General features: G+C 37.2%; 2 protein-coding genes across 2 annotated transcripts; one reads left to right on the top strand and one right to left on the bottom strand.

Moving 5' to 3' along the window:
• Positions 1–1527: 1527 nt before the first annotated feature.
• LOC125234655 (stomatin-like protein 2, mitochondrial) lies at positions 1528–12143 on the bottom strand. The gene is made up of 8 exons (XM_048140989.1): positions 12002–12143; positions 11803–11919; positions 11223–11430; positions 10487–10675; positions 8697–8852; positions 6554–6669; positions 2140–2268; positions 1528–1997 (listed from the first exon to the last, which is right to left on the bottom strand). Exons 1-8 carry the CDS (start codon positions 12047–12049, stop codon positions 1770–1772), a joined length of 1191 nt encoding a protein of 396 aa, XP_047996946.1. The 5' UTR covers positions 12050–12143; the 3' UTR covers positions 1528–1769.
• An 840-nt stretch (positions 12144–12983) lies between these two features.
• LOC125234708 lies at positions 12984–26279 on the top strand. Its single transcript, XM_048141069.1, has 8 exons — positions 12984–13099; positions 17223–17345; positions 17806–18013; positions 18274–18416; positions 18803–18878; positions 20173–20218; positions 24898–25110; positions 26092–26279. Exons 1-8 carry the CDS (start codon positions 12992–12994, stop codon positions 26126–26128), a joined length of 954 nt encoding a protein of 317 aa, XP_047997026.1. The 5' UTR covers positions 12984–12991; the 3' UTR covers positions 26129–26279.
• Positions 26280–26758: the final 479 nt, after the last annotated feature.

Below are 26758 nucleotides of genomic sequence, written 5' to 3'. Positions count from 1 at the left end.
ATCGCCTAAATCAAATTTTGTGGCTCTCATAAAATTGGTTGAGTGCCGCTGTTCCGAATTGATTAAAAACCAACTTGAAAAGTGAAGGAGTGTTATTAGAAACGTCGTATTTCCTTACAAAGAAACGTTTACACGCTCTGTCATTACAAATACGATGCAGAGATAGCTTAAATAGTCTGACTCACACTTCTATTGTTTCAACAATAACTTGTGCCAAGTTTATTCTATACTCTTGATATAGTTAGTATACAGTCTACCTGCTTAGCTTTTATGTTTGACAGACTACACTATTATATTTGGACTTTTGAGCGGTTAAAAGGTTAATTGACCGGGTGTTATAGTCCGGTGAATGACTAATCTGTGGGCCTTAATGTTTCAGAACATTACATTAACTTTTATTTTTATTATATTAATGATATTACTCTGTGTGCCTATATAAACGTTAGGATTAAGTAAAGCTTTATATTGAAATATTAAGTCATGTTATATGTATATGGGTAAAGGATACCAAGTAATTTAATAGCATAATAGCTATTTATTTTGGGAGGTTAAATTGAGAAATTATTTAGATAAATAAATTGGGGATCAAAATTCACGTAATATCTTAAAACAAAATTTTCGAAAATAAGTCCTTTTTAATCTTTAACAATAAATTTAAATATGTGAATTCATTAACATTTGTTAACAACAACTCAAAGTTTATAATTATGATTAAGTGAATTTATAGTATGACTAAGTACAGAAAAATGCAAAATTAAAATGTGCCAAAAAGCTTGCCAAACTAAAGTACATTTTCGAAACTTAGAAATTGAATAGGAAATTAGGCTATTTGATATCCCAATAGAATATAATTCGTTAGTAGGTTAGAATCGTGATCAAAGTACTTATGATTGTCTACTGATGTGTTTTCAGTTTCAGTTGACTTCGTCTTTAATAAAGGACGCACGTAGGTACTCGTAAGGCAGTGTCCCTACTCAGGCGTCGCGTGTCTCGCGGCGCGGAACGGATGTCTCCGCTACCAAAACGTCTCCTCAGTACATTTTGTATAGGAAGGACGTAAGACGCGCCCCCAGACGCGGCGGCACAACACGCGACGCCTAAGTGGGGACGCTGCCTAAAATGTCGAATAAAAAAGGGACAAAACGCTTTTCCTATGACATGATGGAACCAGACCAAGCTAAGTTCGCAGCTATTTTAACACTTTCGCAATCAAGAATCCACCTGGCAGGCACTCGTGAACTTTGTTCAGATGCCGGACAACCGGATAACGTCCGGTTTCTGGCGTAGTGCGCCATTTTTTCTCTGGTAGTGAAAGTGTTAATAGATCGGCCTGTGGTAATGTAGAGTAAATGACAATTATTTTAGCGTCCCCTTTCCATCAGGCGGACCGTATACCTGTTTGCCACCGACGTCGTATAAAAAGAAAACGTTAAAACTAACATTTGCTCGGCTAGTGCTATTTTGGACGCTTGATTTGACTAGGAACGTGGTGGTCAATGTAAGACCCTTTTTGAAAAGCGTTTTTTCACATTTTGTTAATTATTGTAATTATATGCTATGTTATTACACCTATTGGGTTGTTATAGAAATCAAAAAAGAATAAAAATATTATTGTGTTTAAAAATTTTGTACTTTGAAAGACTGGAAATCGGCTGAGTGAAAATTGACTATACAAATATACTTTTATACACCATCCATCTTTTATTGAGGTAGAGAAAAACCATGTATAAATTAACATAAATTTATTAACAAGCCAATCTACCGTCTAATTATGTATCCCTCTCTAGCTTTAGTTCTTTCTCTTTCTTTTGCGCTAGGGCCTTTTCCCTCTCCTCGTCATCGGAGAAGTATTCCGCGAGGCTGTCTTCGTTGAGGGCGGGTTGTGCGGAACCCTTCTCGATGGCTTGGAGCTTGACTAGCGGGTCGTCGTAGGGCTCCGCGATTTCTTGCGGGGTCTGCAGGTTGTGCTGGGACACGGTGGAGTAGATCGACATTGCCTGTGGATGACAGTGTTTTAATTTAGTTGGGTATACAGACTTCCGGTACCTTGGGTCATTATTACAAAGTGACGGCAGCATCGACCGTGACGTGAAAAATATAATAAATGCGGGAGTAAGAGAACCATTAGACTGTTGTTACCTGAGCGACCAAGTTGGAAACGTCTCCCGCGTTAGCAGGCAGGATGAGTGTGTTGTTTGTGCGCGCGAGCCTGTTGAAAGCGGCCACGTATTGCTCAGCTAACGTTAGAGATGCTGCGTGTCGGGTGTCCTGCAATTTTTTTTTTATTATTATAAATGGGCTTACTCTTGGCCCAGACTAGCCAAAGGCAAAGACGTGGCCTACGATGGAGTGAGCTCGCCTAGAAGATGCCTGTTCACTCTTGATTTTGTTTTTCTTGAATTACCATTTAGTTGTGTAAATTACTAGTTTTACATCCTGGTTCTTTCCCAAAAGTTCACTCAAAAAAACACGTGTTTCCATGTTGTAAAAGATGCAGTTCCATTGTATAACGTTAATTCGACTTGGCACGTCAGAAATTAAATACAGCCTTTAGTGTGAAAAGAACTATTCCCTTCAGGCATTCTCGGCATCGCTTCAAGTAATTAATAAGGTGTGCGTGTGGATTGAGTGAGCACCTTCCGAAAATAAAAATAAAATGCTGATCATTTAGTAAAAGTTCTAAAACAATTGTAAAACGAATCTCTGAATTTGTAAAAAGATAAATCAAAATATAAAGTCATTAACATGTGCTCACTCAGTTCTCACAAACTACCAACGAAAACAGTGAATGTATTCATTTAACATATAATATTTATATACTAACATTTAGTAAAAAATATGCCAACTTACCTCTATAAATTTTAGATCACCTAGCGACGTATTTAATTTTTTACAAATAGTTTCTTATGCTCACTCAATACTCACACTTTTGAAAAGCCGAATTTTGATAAAAAACATAAGATTTAGACCGCTATTATATGTGTATAGTTTAGTAAAAGTGAAATGGGAATTTGTAAAATACAAAACGAACGAAATTTTTGTAAGTGCTCACTCAGTCCACATGCTTTGAGAAAGTTAAAAATGTAAATATCTTAAGATTTGTAGCACCACAGACACTCGAAAGTACTTCAACATTTAGTAAAAATTTTTACTAAATATCCACCATCTAATATTTTATATTCGTTGTCTGGTTTTAAAGATATTCAGACATAACTTTTCTCACACAAATGTATCATGTAGGGTGACCACACTAAGTCGGCTCCTGATTTTCCCCGCCTTCCCATTGTCATATTGAGATTGGGGAGTTTCGTTCAATTTTGATAATAGTTTATATTAAACTGATACCATATTAAAGCCCCATTTAGATGGTACGAGTTTCTCGCCCGTTTTGGTCGAGAAACTCGTATGACATTATCGTATGCGATAATCGCCTGGCGATAATCGTACGAAAACGTTTACATTCGTGCGAGAAATAAAAACTCGCATACGAGTATCGTATGCGATACTCGCCAGGCGAAATAGTTTAGACGGAGAGTTGAATTTTCGGGAGATATTTCCATAACATTTCTCGACTCGTCTAAACCGGTTCTCGCATGACATTTCTTCTCGAACGTGCGATTATCGCACGAATCGGAGCGAACCGATTTTCATGCGAGTTTTGCCTGTCAACTTGCGTGGTTAGTTGCTAATTAATTAATTATAAACACATATATTATATGCTTTTTTATAATATTGGATTTACTTTGGATTTATTGGAATTTAAGTTGAATAGTACCCAATAATATTAAAAACACTATAAATTATTTATGATGACGGTCTAAATAATAATTATATAAGTAATAGGGAAAATAATGAATTCGACCGTAGCGTTACCTAGCTAATAAAATCTTGGTTGCGATACTTGCGATTAAGGTTTAGGATATAATTGAACATGGTTTTTAGGGTTCCGTAGTCAACTAGGAACCCTTATAGTTTCGCCATGTCTGTCTGTCCGTCCGTCCGTCCGTCCGTCCGTCCGTCCGCGGATAATCTCAGTGACCGTTAGCACTAGAAAGCTGAAATTTGGTATCAATACGTATATCAAACACGCCAACAAAGTGGTAAAATAAAAAGTGGAAAAAAATGTTTTGTTAGGGTACCCCCCCTACATGTAAAGTGGGGACGGTTTTTTTTTTCATTCCAACCCCACCGTGTGATATATTGTTGGATAGGTATTTAAAAATTAATAAGGGTTTACTAAAATCGTTTTTTGATAATATTAATATTTTCGGAAATAATCGCTCCTAAAGGAAAAAAAGTGCGTCCCCCCCCTCTAACTTTTGAACCATATGTTTAAAAAATATGAAAAAAATCACAAAAGTAGAACTTTATAAAGACTTTCTAGGAAAATTATTTTGAACTTGATAGGTTCAGTAGTTTTTGAGAAAAACATGGAAAACTACGGAACCCTACACTGAGCGTGGCCCGACACGCTCTTGGCCGTTTTTTTTTTTTTTTAATTAAGTGATAGCATAGCATTATACTCCATATGGGGTAAAAAAAAACAGTCGAATTGAGAACCTCCTCCTTTTTTTGAAGTCGGTTAAAATGCCAGTAAACGTTAACTCTATAATATTGATAATGATAACCCTAATTTATTTTTGGTTTTAGCAGTTACTGAGAGTTAGCTATAAATATAAAAATACCATGATTTACATGATTTCTGTTCCTAGGTAAAGAGAATTCATTTCGACTGAGTAGCGCATGAACTCGTATACGATTCTCGCATACGTGTTTTGTTTACACGGAGACATACAAACATCAAAGGCGAGGCGATAATCGCCTCCTTCCGTGCGATATCGTACGCATAGTTTACATGATACGATATTTTTTCTCGTACTTCGAAAGACCTGATTTAGACGGCGTGCGAACTCGAATGCGATTTTAGTTACATTGCGGGCCGTTGAGGGTACATACAATTTTGCACAGCCATCAAATACCGCAATGTAATAAAACTCGTATGCGAGTTCTCGTACCGTCTAAATGGGCCCTTCGTACTTTCGAGGCGAGAAACTCGTACCATCTAAATGGGGCTTAATTCTCCATCTGCAAACTGTTTTTAGGTAATGTTCTTGGCCTAGTGATGATGTGTATTGTGTAATTTTTATCGACGTCAGGATAATAACCATATCGACATTCATGCATTAAAAAGGACATGAATGATAATTGGTAAGAAACATAGAATATAATACTTCACTAGTAAGTAACCAGAAATCAGGAGCCGACATAGTGTGGTCACCCTACATGATACATTTGTATGAGAAAAGTTATGTCTGAATATCTTTAAAACCAGACAACGAATATAAAATATTAGATGGTGGATATTTAGTAAAAATTTTTACTAAATGTTGAAGTACTTTCGAATGTCTGTGGTGCTACAAATCTTAAGATATTTACATTTTTAACTTTCTCAAAACGTGTGGACTGAGTGAGCACATACAAAAATTTATCATAAAAAAACCTGACACGTTAGTGGTTCGTTTTGTATTTTACAAATTCCCATTTCACTTTTACTAAACTATACACATATAATAGCGGTCTAAATCTTATGTTTTTCATCAAAATTCGGCTTTTCAAAAGTGTGAGGATTGAGTGAGCATAAGAAACTATTTGTAAAAAATTAAATACGTCACTAGGTGATCTAAAATTTATAGAGGTAAGTTGGCATATTTTTTACTAAATGTTAGTATATAAATATTATACATTAAATGAATACATTCACTGTTTTCGTTGGTAGTTTGTGGGAACTGAGTGAGCACATGTTAATGACTGTATCTTTTGATTTATCTTTTTACAAATTCAGAGATTCGTTTTACAATTGTTTTAGAACTTTTACGAAATGATCAGCATATTTTATTTTATTTTCGGAAGGTGCTCACTCAATCCACACGCACACATTAATAAGGCCGGTACAACTTGACGAGTTGCCGTCCCTTCGTGAATTTTGACAACCGTCAACAGCTTGACACGATTTCATATTAATCCCATATTAGCAAATCGTTCGAATTCGTTTTGACAGTTCTTAAAAAGAAGCTGATCTGATTGGAACCATAAATTAAATATAACAAGATCATACCATCCCATAAAATGCGACCGCCTACGAACGCGCTTACACTCCACCACACATAGATGGCGCCACAAGAAATGCCTTGTTGCCACCGATTATTTGTAGATTGGCATTAAGTGTCAATTCCGAGCCGTAAATCTATGTCAAAAGTGACACTTAATGCCATCTACAAGTATAATCGAAAGCTACAAGACATTTTTTTTGTGGCGCCATCCATGTGTGGTGGAGTGTAAGCGCGGTCTTAGGCGGTCGCATTTTATTGTATGGGATGGTATGATCTTGTTATATTGAATCTAGAGTTGTGCCGTTCTCGAGAACGTTCTCATTTTACTATGGAGAATATTCTCTTGAGAGAACATTTCCCATACAAACGGGAGAACGTTCTCGGGAATGGCACAAGTCTAATTGAATCTATGCTGGAACGAAAGTACCCATGACGAGAGTTACCTTCTGCCCCAGCGCCTGGCCGACGAGCCGCAGCCCCTTGGCGCGCGCCTCGGCCACCGCCAGCATGGCCTGCGCCTCGCCCGACGCTTTGTTGATCTGCTCCTGCTTCTCCGCCTCTGCAAATAAATATAGTACAGTATCCCTATCCGGCCTCGTATCCCTATCCTATATATACCCACTTGGCCGGGAATCCGTTTTCACGCCGAGGCATGTATAGTGCTTTTCTCAAACATACAATGAAATAATAAAAAAAATGCTCTAAAGGACAATATTTTATAAAAAAAAGCTACTTTGCAGGCCTAGGCCTAAAAAATAATATGAAATCCCTTTACAGTCCTCTCGAGTTGTTGCGCCCAAAAAGCGATACTTCCCAGCCCATTTTAAGGAACGTAAAGACAATATTTCATTGCATGTTTGAGAAAAATAAATATTATAGGACATTCTTACACAGATTGACTGAGTCCCATGGTAAGCTCAAGAAGGCTTGTATTGTGGGTACTCAGACAACGGTATACAAAATATACATCGGCGACCGGTCTGGCGTAGTTGGTAGTGACCCTGCCTGCTAAGCCGCGGTCCCGGGTTCGAATCCCGGTAAGGGCATTTATTTGTGTGATGAACATAAATATTTGTTCCTGAGTCATGGATATGTATTTGTCTATGTAAGTATGTATATCGTCGCCTAGCAGCCTAGCACCCATAGTACAAGCTTTGCTTAGTTTGGGGCTAGGTTGATCTGTGTAAGGTGTCCCCCAATATTTATTTATTATTATTTATTTACATATACTTATATAAATAGATTCAATAACAATATACACTACAATATACACCAGCACCAGTAATGTCGCTCAGTCTCACTAAGGTAATTGGTGGAGACAAAGAAAGCCCAAGCAGAAATATTGATTGGAAATACTTTTAATTAGTTAATTTTATGTTTGAATGTTAATTTAATTTTAATTTATTTATTTATATGTTTTAATGTTAATTTAATGTTTTTTTAATTATGATTTTGATTTTAATATTTATGAACATATGTAACCAAACTGCATGAGCAATAATTGGCTTGAAATAAATGAATTTTATTTTATAATACTTTAGGACAGTCTTTAACGAGAGACCACACGATCCGTACGAAGCGTAGGTCGGCCAATGCTACGACACAAAGATTGTACCAAGCGTCACATGCAAGCCTTCAACATCCCGGTCCACAAATGGGAAGAGCTTGCCGAAGACAGAGACAAGTGGCGCAAACTGGTGTTCGACGGACGTACAATCCACGACAATGCTTGGTTTGCGGCACTCGCAAGTAAGCGCGCCAAGCGTCATCAGCGCAATACATGTTCGCCACGGGTACACTACACCTGCCAGAATTGTGGTCGTGTTTGTCGCTCCCGCATTGGCTTACACAGCCATGAAAAACGTTGTCGCCTTACGTGACACTGCTTGTATAGTCTGTTATAGACTCGAAGGCCAATGATGACACGATCCCGCGTCAGACAAAAAAGCGGTGACAATTCTGTGCCTATTTCTGGTTTGATTAAGTAGGTTAAGTAACTTCGTTACTCAACGTTAATATCTCCTTGTTGAAGAGGCAATGAACGGCGAAATGTCACATTGGGCGACAATAGGGAACTTACGAAATAAAGCATCAGATAAATATAAGAAAAACATGGATAGAAGTTATTTTTAAATCCAATTTCTATTTAATAAGTCAGGTAGAAATACATAAAGTAACTGAGTTGACCGTGACGTCACTCAATTCGATTTGATATTAATTCCATATTAGCGAGACGTTAAAATTTGTTTTGACAGTTCTTAAAAAGAAGCTGATTTGACTAGGAGGCAAGTAGCCTATTGTCACTGTTGTGAAATAGGCCACAGTTCTCAGCAACATTGTTGTCAATAGCCTGAACTCAGGTTCCAATATCCTTCTCGCACATGATGGTAGCTTACAGTGGCGGAGCGTCGATACAACTCGATTCCCAACGGGTTCCCTAAAATCCTCTAGTATCTGTAGAAGTCCATACAAAACAGATTCCAAAAACCCCTCCGGCTTTACCAACGAAAATTTTCACGCCCCGCCACTGGTAGCTTATATCACCGGGTACACATTATAAGTACCTAAGATAGAATTATAACTTACCAGAGGCAAGTATCCGCGCCTGTCGCTTGCCCTCGGCGACGTTGATGTCGGCGGCCCGCACTCCCTCGGATTCTAAAATGGCTGCCCGCTTGCGACGCTCTGCTTCTACTTGCATCTGCATGGCTTCGTGGACGCGCGAGGGCAGCTTGATATCACCTGGTACATATAACAGTTTGTTTTTTTAATTCTTACACAGATTGACTGAGTCTCACGGTAAGCGGTTGGTTTGTGTTGTACTCACTATAAATCCCCGTACTGCCCTTACCGGGATTCGAACCCAGGACTGTGGGTTCGCAGGCAGGGTCACTATGCGCTAGGCCAGACCAGTAGCCCATTTCTCGAAGCAACAATTTACAAGTGGTAGTCAATGTCTAATATAACAAGTTGGAAAGAGACTTCCGCTTGTAACTTTCTTTCAGTTTTGACAAATGGGCCACAGGTAGTTTGTTTCAAATATTACATTAAAAATGTTGTTACAAGACCTGTTGATAAAGTCAATGTGACTCAGTCATACTTTGTTATAAAACCGGCCAAGAGCGTGTCGGGCCACGCTCAGTGTAGGGTTCCGTAGTTTTCCGTATTTTTCACAAAAACTACTGAACCTATCAAGTTCAAAACAATTTTCCTAGAAAGTATTTATAAAGTTCTACTTTTGTGATTTTTTTCATATTTTTTAAACATATGGTTCAAAAGTTAGAGGGGGGGGCACGCACTTTTTTTTCCTTTAGGAGCGATTATTTCCGAAAACATTAATATTATCAAAAAACGATCTTAGCAAACCCTTATTCATTTTTTAATACCTATCCAACAATATATCACACGTTGGGGTTGGAATGAAAAAAATTTCAGCCCCCACTTTACATGTAGGGGGGGGTACCCTAATAAAACATTTTTTTCCATTTTTTATTTTTGCACTTTGTTGGCGTGATTGATATACATATTGGTACCAAATTTCAGCTTTCTAGTGCAAACGGTTACTAAGATTATCCGCGGACGGACGGACGGACAGACAGACATGGCGAAACTATAAGGGTTCCTAGTTGACTACGGAACCCTAAAAATTAGAACCTATGTAAAGCAAGGCTCAAGCAAGCAGGATCAAGTTAAATTTAGGATCTCCCTGTCAACGCAAAAGCGCCAAAAGCTGCTTGCAATAAAAGAGAAAAAGACATTTTGTGTTGTGTGTGCTTGAGTAGGCCGACACTTTACGAGTTATTTAGCTAATATAGGGAATTTGACTGTAGTTGAAATAAAATATTTTATACCGTGCACGAAATAAAGTATCAGATAATTATAAGAAAAACAGGGGCAGAAGTTATTTTTAAATCCAATTCCTATTTTATAAGTCAGCACGGGAAGCATGGTCGCGCGATAGACGATAAAATAGCAGGCCGTCCCTATCGCACTATTTGTAAGTGCGATAGGGACGGCCTGATATTTTATCGTCTATCGCGCGACCATGCTTCCCGTGCTGGTATATATAAAGTAACTGAGTTGACCGTGACGTCACTCAAATCGATTTCATATAAAATCCATATTAGCAAGTCATTCAAATTCGTTTTGACAGTTCTTAAAAAGAAGCTGATTTGACTAGGAGGCAAGTAGCCTATTATATTTCAAATTTACTGCATTAACTTCTTATAACTTCTCTTTTTTTTCCCATGTTTCTTTTCCTTTTCTACAAACAGATTTCCTAGAAAAAATATCCCCATAAGTAGTTTTAAAAAAGGAAGCTAAATTGTAAGAGTAGTTGTATTTTATAATAAAAATATTGTTTTCATCATACTCACGAATCTCGTATCTCAAACACGTAATTCCCCACGCTTCGCTGGCCTTGTTGATAGCATGGACTATGGAGACATTAAGAGATTCTCTCTCTCGGAAGACTTTGTCCAGGGATATCTGGCCCAACTCGGAACGCATTGTGGTCTGAGCCAGCTGTGTTATGGCAAACTCGGGGTCTTCTACGCCGTATGAAGCTGGAAAATAAACAGTACATGTTTAGTAGATAAGCTTAAAGACCATTATCTAAATGTCGTCTAATGTCAGGTCAGCAAGCATATTTTGGATAACTTTTAGACAGTGCCATCTTTAGAAAAGCTAAGATAAATTTAAGAATATGCTATGTATTTTTAATGCGTTCAGCCAACACACATGGTTGAAACATAAAATAGCTTTTGTATCTGATAACTTTATGTACAAAATTTAATTTTTATTTTATTTAGAAGACACCATTTGCATTGCAAAGTAATCTCAAGACTTAGCAATAGATGCTCTTCTTCTTTAGTCGTTCCCTCAATGCTGAGGATCGTGACATCATGTCATTCTGTTGAAGACTAGGTCTCTCCATAGGCGTCTGTTCCTCGCCAAGCGCATGGCCTCGTGCAGTTTTAATCGCATGGGTGCAGTAATTTGAGCACACCATCTAGTAGGGGGAGGTGCCTGAGGTCTCGTGCCAATAGATCAATCAATGCAATGCGGGTCAATAGATGCTAGTTTTCATTTAATTGTTCTATGAATACCTACCTAAATATGGATCAATAATTCTCAGGTACAGCACACCGTCTATGCTGAGAGTGACATTGTCTGATGTGATGGCGCTCTGTTTTGGCACGTCTATTGCGATTTCCTTCAGACTCTGCACATACTTGATCTTATCCACTATGGGCCACAGCAGGTTCAAACCTGGCTCCAGTATTCTGTGGAATTTGCCCATTCGCTCTACGATCCATGCCTGGAAAATTTAAATAAAATATGTGCAAATGTCTTAAAATATACTTTATATATCTATTATAAAATAATTTTAATGGTAGAAAATGTAGAGTCAAGATAAATTCTGAACTGTACGAAGGAAGAGTGACTTGTGTCACAATTTGTATTTAGTACTGTTTAAGAACTTGAAGAAATGGTAAGTTGGAAAAAAAATAATGCAATGTTAGGAACATTGGTAATATAATAAATTGAATAAAAACTAACATAGGACAGTAGCAAATATAAGAGCTGAAATATTTCATAATCTGCATTTAGATTGCTCCACTGCTGTCATATATAGTGCTAGTACATATTATTTGCAAAATAAAAATCATATTTGCATAAGGTTACGTACCTCCTGCTGCGGAACAAACATCACTATGGTATTGAGAGGGGTTGTGGATCGATGTCGTGTATTAGTAACACTGTATAAGAACTTCGCTTCATTCTGGTATTCTGTTTTAAATGCATTCTGAAAACAAATAGGATTGAATAAGGTTATACATAACACTGCTTTGACACAAGATTTCATACATAAAACTGACGATACTGACTCTTAGAGGCAGCGCTTTTGAAAGAAATAGTCTTGAACGTGTAAACATTTTAATTGCTTTATTATTTGGATTTAAACATAAAAACTGCAGTCCATTCTATATCTACGAAATTCAAGCAAAGCAATCGAAATCGGACTAGAATGACAGCTGTCAATCGCGCCGGGTCCAGGAATGTTCTAAAACTGATGGATTGTACAAAACTATCCGTGTATATTTTATTCCTACAAAATTTTTGTTCGACTTGATAAGTTTGGAAATAGTTGTTATTTCGTTTTATTTCATGATTTTGATCGAAGAGACTTAAAATGTGAAATGTAATTTACTTTCGCACATTGATTTGGACCTGCAAGGCAACAGGAAATGGAAGCATGGTTACGGTTGACAATGGCGGTCAACTTCAAAGTTAGATCGATAGTAAAGGTGGACCTCAACGAAAATAATTATTTGTGTAGGATTAATATCTTTCAGATTCAGCTAAAGTAGGTGCAAGTAAAATGAGTTATAAAAGAGACTCTTCCAATAGTTCATTAGTAGACGATTCCACCGATAACACTGAGAACAGTGTTATTGCTAAACTTCGAAGGTTGAAGATAGAAGAAAATATTTTATTAAACAATATCAACAAGATAAACTCAAAAGAAGCAGAAGGAAGTAACTACGAACTCCCTCAATTGTACAGTTTAGAACTAAAGAATTACACAGGAAAGGTAAACAATAATTTGTTAGAAATTAAGAGCATGTTTGGGGAACTGAAAGCTATGACTGAAGAAAAGTTAAATAGTGTCGGTAAGTAAACAAACATCTCTTAGCATAATATCTCAATAACAACATGTATAAGAGGATTTAAGGTAGAATGACTCCTGCTTATTTAATCGCTTAGCTATTTCTTCTGCTAAGGGAAGTACCTACCTATTACATACTTCACTAATTCTAATATGAAACTACTCTAATTTATAATATAGGTATGTTTTAATTCTAGACATTGACAACATGAAACGGGACGTTGTTAAGCTGGATGAGAAGATACACCTACTCAAAAATTATGTCCAATCTGAATTGGCTTCGGAAATGTCCAAGGAAAAGGAAGTAACAAAACAAGTAAGTATTAGGAATGATGAAATGGACAGCTCTTGAAAAAAAATAGGGCATGGCATGGCATGGGGAAACCGCGTGTGATTTTTTAAATAAACTTTTTCCCCTCACTAGCTCGGAAACACGTGTTTTGTCCTTTAATACCAGCGGGTAAAAACGCATTTTATCCACTAGTGGGTAAAGTAATTTGACCTTGAATAAAGTCAAATTAACTGCTTTAAAATTTATAAAAGTAGGTGAATCTAGTAATAAAGATGATTTACCACGTCATGTGGAACTACTGGAAGCAGCTGATAAACGCATTTTTTGCGTTGTAGTTTCCTCGCTATAATGTCCTAATTTATTAGTTGCAGATATTTTAACACATGATACTTTACATTAAAATAATTAACTTTAAATATAAATTAAGAAATCTTTTCATGTAACTTTTTTGATTTCATTTTCCTAATAAAAAAAATAATTACACCGTGTTTGGCTCCCCACAGACAGTCTTAAAAATTCATAATCTTAAAAAAAAACTTGTATGCAATCTGACAGTTCAGATCTGTCAGTGTCTTGTCAGTGTCAGTTTGAACTGTCAGATTGCATACAAGTTTTTTTTAAGATTATGAATTTTTAAGACTGTCTGTGGGGAGCCTTTCACTTAACACTAAAAACCTGACAACTGTTTGTTCAGAATCGAGAGTAGAATCGATCAGAGCTGGGCACCGTTAATCAAATAGTTAACTTCGATAATCGCTAATCCGTTACTATAAAAGTTAACTTCGTTAATCGTTAAAGCGATACATTTCAACAAATTTAACGGAAGTTAAAGTTAATCGATAATCCGTTAATCGCTATAAAAAAACTCTACTCAACTACATATTTAGTATTTGCGTAAGTTTATATGTTACTATAAAAGCCCGAAGTTCGCCAAAATATTTTGAAACATCCCAGCTGCCAATTGGTAAAAGCAAAATGTTAATCAATTTTATTGGGTCAATCATGCGGTCGTAGTGATGGTGCGTAGGTTCCTCGGATTGAGACACCTCTAATCGAAGTTGTGATCCACGGTAACTTGGTAGATAGCGCGGCCCGCCGAACTCTGCACTTTGGCTTGATATGTTGGTTGCGCGATTTGTGTGTCATGCCTGATGATTTACATTCTATTTCGCAGTTAGTGATGGGTGCAGTAGGACGAATAAACTTTAGCAGGTCTCGAACAAGTGATCCAAAGGCACCAATTTGTCTGTAGACTGTGAATTTACGTGAAAATCCTAGGTTTCGCCTTACTCCGGGCTTTTACAGTAGCGGTCAGAGCAAGTTTTACTCGGTGCGTGCGGAACTGGATTAACGATTAACGGACTCGAAGAAATTTAACGGAAGTTAACGAATCCGTTAACATTTTTTAAAGTTAACTTAAAAGTTAATTCGTTAACCAAAATGTTAACTTCGTTAATTAACGATTAACGGATTAACGAGTTAATGCCCAGCTATGGAATCGATTGAGCTATATCTTGATGGGGGTAATATTTTTTGTTTTAATTTGTATTATTAGTTATTGTTTACGTGCCCATTCTACAAATTCGTAATACAACATTGTGCATATCATATTGTTAGAGGTTGTATACCTTTTTCAGTATTTAAGGGTATTAATTAATACTGGCTGGTTACTTGGACGATTATTTTTTCCGCTACGAGATAGACGTTGTGCGTCAGTTTAATTTTAAAGTTTATCATAAGTCATAACAAATTGAACTCGCACCTAATTACAACCTTGTCATTTTGAATGTTAGGTTTAAATTTGCTTACTGCGTCACCTGTCCAATTTGAAGTTAACTGTGACACAGGTTAAAGTGCTTTACAGTGACATAGCTGTCTATTGGTAAACCTTATGTCGTTGCAGTAACATACACAATTAAACAGTTTGAAGGTTTATGATGGTAGCTAGCAATTATTTTATTGAGTGTAGAGTTAAAAGCCGAGTAGAGCTGCACAGAAAATTAAAAATTCAATTTAAAAAAATAATAATCATCAGATTAAAAAATGAACATTGTAGATACGTTTAAAAAAATAAAAATCAGTTGGGGTGTCTGAGGTTTTGAGTGATACCGGAAACACGGTGTATAATTTCGTCTAAAAAAATCATCATGTGCATTATCACATGTCACAATAACACTGTCTGTCATGTTTGTTGTAAATGTCGTAAAGGTTCGGCGGGAAAACTGCACATGTCATTGAAGTGGCCAGTTACAGTTATATACATTTTCTAACGGTTTCATCGCAAATATGCCCAAAATAATATTTAAAAAAGTGAAAATAGTTATACTTAACGTGATAAATTACTAACAACAAAAGAGGATGAAGGATTTCACAGTATTTCGATAACAATGTTCCGAAATCGGTTGTTGACATGTCTGGTACTGACAATTTATAGTGCGGTTCTCCTGTACTGATTATCTGGTTTCGATTTAGCTTAATATCTTTTTTGTTCTTATTTAAGATGTCTGTAGCTCTGCCGTAAAAAATATTTATAGAAATAAGGAGGCCACATCATTGACACCAGTATAAAACAAGGTCCCACGCAAAAAGAATCGACGACTTCGATAAAGACACAAGATTTATGGATTTTGGGCTGTGCGGAGACAAGTAGCGAGTATTTAAACCTTGCTTATTAAACTTGGATTCTCTAAAACCATGTTTTCATTCTCTACAAATATTAACGCGAAACCAGTATACGCTGTCCCCATTATACATGACGTCCGCACATTATTGCCATATGAAAGCGGTTTGTAGCGACACTCTTTCAGGGTCAAATAAAATCTTGTCAGGCTTTAAAAGAGTTACTAGAATCTGTTCAATGAGTTTTCATTTAATAATCACATAAACAGGGTGTTTTTACGTAGCAAATTTGTTTTTCCGTTTTCTCCAAAAAAACATCGTAATTTAAAGCTATAATGTTTCACGGTTTAATATACTCCAGAGACCGAGTACTATCAGCTGTAAAAATATCTGCATCTAATAAATTAGGACCTTATATAGTGAGGGGAAAAGTTTTGTGTTACACTCGGGTGCAAATGTATTTTACTTCGCGTGTGTTAAAAAACTCGCAAGTTCAGAATTCTATTCTCGAACCACTCGCTTCGCTCGTGGTTTAAGTATAGAATCCTTTCACTTGCTCGTTTTTCAATTTCACACTCGGCGTTAAAATACAACTTTGCCCCCTTGTATAACAAATAACTATAGCCTAGTACCTAGGGCTGACAAAATCAATATTATTTATTATTATTTATTTATTTATAACCCAATTGGGTGATTTGTTTTCAATGAGTACAACCCTAGCTGGGCACCGTTAATCAAATAGTTAACTTCGTTAATCGCTAATCCGTTACTAAAAAAGTTAACTTCGTTAATCGTTAAAGCGATACATTTCGACAAATTTAACGTAAGTTAAAGTTAATCGTTAATCCGTTAACACGTGAAAAAAAAAGAACTTTTCTTTAAATATTTAGTTGCATCAGTATCCACTATAACGTATTATATTTCTGTAAAAGGCCGAAGTACAGCTAGCCTATTGAACTCTAGGCTGCACGTGGAAGGCAGTGATCGCCTGAGCTACTGCCAAGAGCTGTGTCAGGAGAGATGCTGGCAGTGACGGGACTATTGTGCCACTTTGGGCGGTAGAGGCTAGGGAAGCGAATGTGGTCGTAAATAGGGATCGAATTTGCTGCCCTATCACTACAGCAGTCGCCATGGTAAAGCCTAGGATTCACCGAATCAAAGTTAGTAAAAGCAAATCCACATGAAGAATACTTTTTTAGGTAATATTTCGGACTTTTAGCAATCGACATCGGTAAAACCTAGGATTCACCGGCAAATCATAGGATTTGCCGTACTTCGGGCTTTTATAGTAGCGTTCAGAACGTGTTTTTCGCAGCGCAGATGGCGCCTGTGCCCTACTAGATTAACGATTAACGGACTCGGAGAAATTTAACGGAAGTTAACGAGTCCGTTAACATTTTTTCAAGTTAACTTAAAAGTTAATCCGTTAATCAAAATGTTAACTTCGTTAATTAACGATTAACGGATTAGCGAGTTAATGCCCAGCTATGAGTACAACTTTCTTAATTTCGTCATTAATTATTTTCAGATAAATGAAGTTGAAGAGAAGCACGCGAAGAGTACATTAAAACCTAAAATTAAGATTAAACCCTTTAGTCACATAGTGCCCAGTCCTGTAAAAGTAATGATACAGTCGCCATTAAAATGTAAGGTAAGTAAAATCTTTAATTTTAACCCTAAATAGGTACCTATATAAACTTCGGAGATAGGTCCGGAGCGTCAGCATATGAATAGACGCTGAATTAGAATAGATTAGGTAGGCCAAAACCACACCTCGGACACTGGCGATCAAATATATGAAAGAGGCACGTTCCTAGCACAGTCTAAGCTCGTGTAGGTGAACGCGTACTATGCTTGTATGAGTGAAATATGATAGGTCAACTGTTCGCGTTTTTGACAGGCGGTAACTGTGAGGTAACCGAGAGGGGGTGGGCGGCACTTTCAGCGGGGAGCGGGAGTGACCATACTGTAGGATAGTACTCTTTATTATACTGTGCCAAAACTATGCGAATATTATGCTGGATTTGCTAGAATTACTTACGTAGGTTTTGTTACGTATTTTTGTTACTTACTTGAAATTCGGTATCTATGTTATTTTCTCTAAATTTTAGGAAGTTCAAAAATTTCAAGAATTTATGATGAGCAGTCCTAATCGCTACGGGGGTTGGCAGGAATATCATCATAATATATTCATTCAAATTTGGCAGAAATATTTCCGATGTAATGATTTAATTTCATTAAATGACCTTCAGGACTTTATTTCTCATAACCGCGATCAATTTCAAGCTTTTGAGTCGGAGATATTGGAGAAAATTATTGGTAAGTGCATTTTATTGCTTAGTACCTACTGATTTATTCATAAACTTTTTCCTCCAACGTTTTGAAGCCGCGGTTGCTATAGCGATAGGCTTTTGTTCATCATTGGCACACTACGGATGTTTCCGGTCAATACAAAGCGATGTTTAACAAGGTCAACGCCGTTCTCGAAACGTCGGAGGACTCGAAGCTAATCTAACACTTGATACCTAAGTATTTAAATATGTAAGTACGGAAATACTTAAGATATACATATTTTACAGGATCTACAAAAGAAGATATACGTTCTCATTGCATGTGGTATTGTAAATATTTGTATCTCAGAGAACAACAGCAAAATGCCTTAAATAAGTGGAAGAAAAATAAAAGGATGTTATCAAAATCTTACCTTAAACACGGCAATAGTGTACGTTATCAGCTTTTATTTATTTTCATCTAATATCTTAAGAAATCAAGATACATTTAAATAATTCCGCATTAAGTATGACTATGAAATGTCTGAAGAAAGCCAGTGGATTGAATTCCGTGCTAATCGTAGAGTTTTCCCGAGAGGCTAATACTTACTTAATGGAGTTTAACTAGAAATTTATTAAATTAATAACCTGGAGTTATAATCATCCAAAGGCGGCGGTGGCCGCTAAATATTACCTACTCGTGGGCTGTATGCTTGTTTTCCATCAACTAAAATAATGCAAATTGACTTTTTGCTTGATGATTGTTTGAAAATTTGACCCGCTATATTTCCACTCATGTTAAAAACATCATATCAACTAGGTTTATAACTACTTTTAGGAGCAGAAAAGAGTAATGGATACGTCGAAACGTATGCACTGTGAGAAAGGATGTACAAGCACTGACACCGTGGAAGGTATGATTATGACAATTATGAGATTTATGAGTAGGTACTACTGGGGGCTCTGTGAGCTTTAGCTCAGAATCAACAAGAAAAGCCTGATTCTTTCATGTGCGGATCCAGGGGGGGGTCATGGGGGTCATGACCCCCCCCCCTCCCTGGAGCCTAGCTTGACCATACAAACTGACCACGTGATCCCCCCCCTTGGGGCCTGGGCCTTTACCACGTGACCCCCCCCCCCTGAGCACGAAGCTGGATCCGCGCTTGGATTCGTTCTTGAACTTGCTTTGTTTACGACTGTCCGTTGAAGGACATGACCATGAAAGCAACTGGCAACGCTGAAAGAGACTATCCACACACAGGCGACGCATGTCTTAAGACGCGGAACGGGCGTCCTCGCCACGCCGCGACGCCCGAGTGTAACTTAAAAAACGTCGCCTGGGGCGCGTTTTACGTCCTTCCTATACAAAATGTACTGAGGAGACGTTTTTTTCAATTACACCACAGAATATATAATAGTACAAGTACAGAAGGCCCACTGCTTTGATGTTTCCGAAATGCCGCCTTTTTAAATACCTACAACATTCTTACAAAGAAACGAGCCGCACGTGCGCGGCGTCCGGTGATAGGGTTACCAATGGATCCAAACGAATTAATACTCACATTAAATGTTATACTATTATATTCAAGTCTTGAGTACTTTCTAGGTATATACGCTGTATTTATATATTTTTGTTCAAGGTTCCAACATCACAAGCCTTATTGAACATTTCCGTGGGACTTATAATCAGTAGTAGATCTGTATAAGAATGTCTTTTGGTATTTATTTTATTCAATATGACTATTTAACTAAGTATTATTAGCCATTCCACCCGCGGACATCGCTTAAAAAAACCTCGCGACGTAATACTTAACAGAAAGTGCGAACGTGCATTCCGTGAGAATGCGCGCCACCCCTGAGTAGGCCGCGAACTCGCGGCCGCCAGGATATACTTGTAGCGCGGCGATAGGATCGCGGAGTGAGCCGCCCCTGATTACACTCGGACGGCGTGGCGCTGACGTCCGTTGATCCGTTCCGCGTCTTAAAACATGCGTCGCCTGAGCAAATGGAGACATTCGATAAACACGAACGTTCGGTTAATAAATTCTTAAATAATGTTAACATTATAATAATGTATAATTTGTTCTGCTTTGCATGTTTCATATGGTTATTAGTGTTAATGTAACTTTACATAACTAAGTACGTACTAGCTGATTTCAGTTCCATTGATAACTTATATTGATTTCCTTGCCTCATTATATTTCACAGATTTGTTGGACACGATGGAAAACCGCGATGCAGAGGAAATTGCCAAGTTAGTAAACTCATTTCAGTTTGTATTTAGTGATTTAAAAAAAAGAACCCGTAGGTATAGACGAAGGTCAGGGTTTTAAGAAGGCACGCGTTTTATAAAACAATTGGGCGATGAGCCCTTACATTTTCAATTTTGCTGCCTTTTTATTGCCAAGAGTATGCTTAGATGCTTTTGCTTATTTTAATGAGCATGAAACATCGCTTTTCAAAATTATGTAGGTTATGGGCCCTAGCATAATTATATCACTGAATAAAAAAGTCGCTTATTACGTCACTTCTTAAAAACCATTGCTTTGTTAGAAAACTGGCTTTTGCCCGCGGCTTCGCTCGCGTTAGAAAGAGAAAAAAACCGGCCAAGAGCGTGTCGGGCCACGCTCAGTGTAGGGTTCCGTAGTTTTCCTTATTTTTCTCAAAAACTACTCAACCTATCAAGTTCAAAACAATTTTCCTAGAAAGTTTTTATAAAATTCTACTTTTGTGATTTTTTTCATATTTTTTAAACAAATGGTTCAAAAGTTAGAGGGGGGGGGACGCACTTTTTTTTCCTTTAGGAGCGATTATTTCCGAAAATATTAATATTATCAAAAAACGATGTTAGTAAACCCTTATTCATTTTTAAATACCTATCCAAAAATATATCACACGTTGGGGTTGGAATGAAAAAAAATATCAGCCCCCACTTTACATGTATGGGGGTACCCTAATAAAACATTTTTTTCCATTTTTTATTTTTGCACTTTGTTGGCGTGATTGATATGCATATTGGTACTAAATTTCAGCTTTGTAGTGCTTACGGTTACTGAGATTATCCGCGGACGGACGGACGGACGGACGGACGGACGGACGGACGGACGGACGGACGGACGGACGGACGGACGGACGGACAGACAGACATGGCGAAACTATAAGGGTTCCTAGTTGACTACGGAACCCTAAAAATAGCCTATGTCACTCTCCATCCCTTCAGCTCCGTTTTGCCGTGAAAGACGGGCAAACAAACAGACACACACACACTTTCCCAAGTTTCCCATTTATAACATTAGTATGGATTGTACCTAACTGTTACTCTGCTTTTTACCTTTTCATTTTGTTTTTGAATTGAATAACATTGACGACACTCAACACAAAACACTGTGTTAAGATAATGTCAAGATATCCACTTTTTATCAACTAAGGTAAAATACCCCATAATGGACGGTGATGCCATTATGGACAAAAAAACACAAATCCTTAAAAATAAGTATCTAAAATAAGTTTCTAAAAACTGACGGCTATGTACCATAAACTAGAGTTATAGAGCTGTTTCATTTTGAAGTTTCAATTAATTTGGTTATTTCTGAAGGATTTGGCGACAAGATAAAATTCACCAGTTTACTGAAAAAAATATCAAGACGAATTCTTAGTAATGTTGCTAAGAGAGTTGAGTTCATGTATAAAATAATAAAAAAATAACGCACGGTGTAATCTTGAATTCGTTTTACTTACCTACTGTATTAAGCATGAGATAAGGTATAAAACATAGTTGTGATCAAGTACTACTTTGTAGTTAAAAATTAAATGCGCTTTACACAATAAACTTTGACCTCATTTTTATAACAATGCTAATGATAATATTGATAATGATAAAATAAAACAAGAGAATCACATCATATCATATCATTCGTTATAGATTTTAAGCAATGAAGCAAGTAGTACTTATTCAATATGAATAAATAAGAAAACAAATGACTTTTGACGCTATTGCTTGTTATTGCATTACGATTCAACAACACATGTTCTTATTACCATATATTATATCTTGTCCTATGTATTCAAATTACTTGACATTCATTGTAATGTATGTAAAAATATGCAAGTATAAGTACAACTGTTTCTATTGACCTAAGATACTTAACCAGAATGTCAATAGAATATAAATGACGCATTTCACCAGTATTATTTATGAATTATGCTCATAAGAATGGTAAGAATGATATATGATTTGAATTTATTTAATATTTAACATGTTTTATTCTTCCCAAAAAGGAAGTATGAGAAAGTAGAAAAATTCTACATTATTTATTTGTGACGTTATCTGGGTAAAGGGACTCTATATATATATTTTTATTTATTTATTTTATTTATTTAAGCTTTCTACAGAAAGATTTTCTTTTCTTTTGATTTAGTTTTTATTATTGATTGTATTCTGTAGACCCCTTCTGGGTAAAAGCCTCCTCCAGCCGTTTCCATTTTGTTTTATCTTTTGCCATGCTTTGCCATTCCTTGCCTGCAGTAGCCACAATGTCATCCTGCCACCTGGATAGTGGATGTCCTCGCTTTCTTGATCCCTGTGGTCCTTTCCACTTTGTAACCTTTCCTGTCCACCTGTCATCGTTTAGCCTTGCCACGTGACCCGCCCATCTCCATTTCATGCTTTGAGCAAAGCGTAAGGCATCAGTTACTTGCGTCTTCTGTCTAATATCTGAGCATCTTATTCTGTCCTTTAACTTGATGCCTAAACAGCTTCTTTCCATTGCTCTTTGCGTGGTCTGTATTTTATTTTTGGTTGACTGGTTTAGGGTCCAAGTTTGACAGCCATAGGTAAGGCAAGATAATATGGTTGAGTTCATTACTGTTTTCTTGAGGTGTATCGGAAGTTGTGATTTAAGGATTTCTTTATGCGCCCAAAATTGTTTCCATGTATTGGCTATTCTTCTTTCTATTCCTTCTGTATGTCTTTCAGGGTTAAATGATATTTGTTTACCAAGATATATATATTTTTGGACATATTCGAGTGCAGTGTTGTTTGCTAAAATTGGTATCTCTTTATTATTGGTCATAAGTTTAGTTTTTTCGAGATTCATCTCTAGTCCTACATTTGCGCTAGCAGCCATTAATTCATTTATCATTGACTCCAGTTTGGATGGGTTTTCGCACAGCAGTATTAGGTCGTCCGCAAATCTCAAATTGTTTATATATTTTCCACTTACACAAATTCCTTTTTCTGACCATGGTAATTCACTCATCAAATTTTGAAGAACAGCTATGAACAATTTTGGAGAAAGTGGGTCGCCCTGCCTTACTCCACGTTCAATATCTATATCTGTGCCTAATCTGTCTAGTTTAACTCTACTTGTGCTCTGGGAGTATATATCTTTTAAGATGTTTATGTATGTGTTATTTATTCCTTGTTTGTTTAGAGCTTCCCATATACTTTTGTGTGAAATACTGTCAAAGGCTTTTTTGTAGTCAATGAAGGCTAAGAAAAGTGGTCTTTGAAATTCCATGTATTTTTCTATAATTTGCTCAATCACATGAATATGATCTGTAGTGCTAAAGCCTCTACTGAAACCGGCTTGTTCGCATGGCTGATGTTTGTCGATAATTGGTGTATTCTTTCCAGTAAGCTTGAAGACAGCAGTTTATAGAGACATGGCATGGCATATTAATACTGATTGGACGATAATTGCCAATGTTTCCTGGATCTCCTTTTTTGGGGTTCCGTAGTCAACTAGGAACCCTTATAGTTTCGCCATGTCTGTCTGTCCGTCCGTCCGTCCGTCCGTCCGTCCGTCCGTCCGTCCGTCCGTCCGCGGATAATCTCAGTAACCGTTAGCACTAGAAAGCTGAAATTTGGTACCAATATGTATATCAATCACGCCAACAAAGTGCAAAAATAAAAAATGGAAAAAAATGTTTTATTAGGGTACCCCCCCTACATGTAAAGTGGGGGCTGATATTTTTTTTCATTCCAACCCTAACGTGTGATATATTGTTGGATAGGTATTTAAAAATGAATAAGGGTTTACTAAGATCGTTTTTTGATAATATTAATATTTTCGGAAATAATCGCTCCTAAAGGAAAAAAAAGTGCGTCCCCCCCCCTCTAACTTTTGAACCATATGTTTAAAAAATATGAAAAAAATCACAAAATTAGAACTTTATAAAGACTTTCTAGGAAAATTATTTTGAACTTGATAGGTTCAGTAGTTTTTGAGAAAAATACGGAAAACTACGGAACCCTACACTGAGCGTGGCCCGACACGCTCTTGGCCGGTTTTTTATATAAGAGTATTATTTCGGATTTTTTCCAGCTTTGTGGTACATGTTCTTCTTCAGGAATTTTGTTGAATAAGATGGTTAGCGGGGTTATTAGTAGTGTTTTTCCATATTTAATATGTTCGTTGGCAATCCCGTCAGGACCTGGGCTCTTTTCAGATTTTAACTTGTGTATTTGTTTGAGAATCTCTTGTTCTTGAAACTTTTCAATGTTTGAAGATATGCTATGGGTGTTTATCTCCTCTTCTTGAATAGAGTTAGGTTGACTATATAACCTTGTGTAGAATTCTGTAGCTATGTTTATGACATCCTGGCGTGACTTGCTTTTCTTACCATCCGTCTGATGAAGAGTAGGGATCCATTCCTTAGTGGTTTTTAGTTCTTTGATTCCTTTTTTGGTGCTTCGGGACAATTCTAGATGTCTCCTAATGGTTTCCATTCTGTATGACTCAAAGAAACCAATAGGAGTATCTATTCTGCAATACGCTTGAAATGTAAAAGAAGGATAGGACATTCAAGATTTAACACGCTTAGCCGCAGAATTTTTACATTTATCAGTGAAATATCAAAAACAGGCGTTTTTTTTCTTAAACTGTCCATGATTGGGTCCGTCACCTTATACCTATTTTTTTTTACTTTTAGCGCTCTATGCAACATGAGCATTCAAGAAGTCGGTTCATCATTTGAAGAGATAAACATGAGTGGTGGAGACAAGGTGGGATCGGAAAATGAAGCCAAACTAAATCAGCGATGCTTTAATGACATATTAAAGCCTACGAAACAATGGATTAACAGATGTAATAGCTCAAGTGACGGCGTGAGAAAGTACAATGATCTTCAAATGATTAAAAAGTTGTAAGTTAACGTACCTATCTTAAATTGATTGATAAGTACATTCAAAGGCATAGCTGGTATGCTAATTTGTTAAGACTTGTAACGCCAAGAATAATGTATAATTGTGCCAAGACCGGATTTGAAGACAACTTCATAGGTCCGGAACCTTATGTGGGCCTTTCACAAGGAACCATCAGAACGGCTATGAAAGACCAAACAAAGGCCAGTCACCAAAAAGAGTGGGATGCCCTGGTTGGTCTGAAGCATTCAAAGCTCTTTATGCAGAGGGTAGACTCTGGATCGAGCAAAAAGCTAGGGAAGCTAGGCAAAAGACAACTCCAAATTATAACGGGGGTGTTCACAGGCTATTACGGGGTCAAAGGAATTTTGGCCAAGATGGGACACGCCGACAACACTGATTGTCGCATGTGTGGCGAAGAGGAAGAGACAGTCAGACATTTAATGTGTGAATGTCACGCCCTCGCCAGACAAAGAATGAAGAACTTTGGAGCAGGCTACCTGGCACCGAAGGACTTCAGAGAGCTACCCATGAGCCTCATCTTCCGATACGTGGAGATGGTCGACAAGCTCCTGAATAGCTGAAGGATCTTAGGATCGTAGGGGGTAATTGCACAAAAGATCCCGATGGGTCGAAGTGTATCCGTAAGGGCCCCCGCAGATTTAAGATAAGATAAGATAACGCCAAGAATACCTAAAGTGTTTTGTATACTACTTTGGTGGCAAACAAGTGTACGGCCCACCTGATGGTAAGCAGTATTCGTAGCCTATGGACGCCCGCAACTCCTGAGGTGTTATATGCATATTACTGACCCTAACACTCCGCACTCGTTGTAGTTGTAAGAACTTACTAACCTAATTCGCATACAGCACAAGTGCGGACGAGTGACTGGTCCATGTTCATTCAGATTCAGCTTCATCATTATTATGTACCGTGTGCATGTGCAAGCACCAACCTAACTCCAATATTTTTTATGTTTTCAGACGGATTCCCGATTGGAGAATGCCATTACAAGACTAATGGATATTGACTATATAACAAATAGTAATGTAAAATCAAATACTATGTAAACTCTACGAGTTAATACGTGCAGCTCGGTGCCAAAGTTGGCAACAGGCACACTAGCGCTCCTAGCGGCATGAGTTGATCAAAATAGTTTAGTTTCATACAGCATAAAATTAAAAAAAATTACAAATTCTTATTTTTTTGTTTTATTCCGTCTAAAAATGTTAAAGTAGATCAAATAATAGCATTTTCTATTTTAATTTACTCAAATAAAAGTCTGAACAACTACTTTGATCAACTCGAACCGCTAGATGGCGCTAGTAAAATTGTTGCCGCTCAATTGTATGGGAAACGTCAGAAGCTGCACGTATTATAGTATATATATCTGGTAACCGAGCTTCGCTCGGTTCTATTTTAATATATCACGTCTTTAGATAAAAAAAAACTCTTATAAATACAAAAACAAAAAAAAAAAGACAAAAAACAAAAACTTTATTTCTGGCCGGGATTCGAAACCCTGACATCTACGATCTATCTGCGTACATTAGACCGACCTCGTGCGACTGAGCTAAGCGGAATCGATCGCGCGCGGCGAAATTAAGGACCATATTTTACGTTTACAAATGCGAAAGAAAAACTCATGAA

The sequence above is a fragment of the Leguminivora glycinivorella genome, chromosome 16 (assembly GCF_023078275.1).
Source record: "Leguminivora glycinivorella isolate SPB_JAAS2020 chromosome 16, LegGlyc_1.1, whole genome shotgun sequence".
Classification (NCBI taxonomy): Eukaryota; Metazoa; Arthropoda; class Insecta; order Lepidoptera; family Tortricidae; genus Leguminivora; species Leguminivora glycinivorella.
The sequence above is the reverse complement of the archived record's forward strand: the minus strand, read 5'-3'. Positions and strand labels throughout refer to the sequence as shown.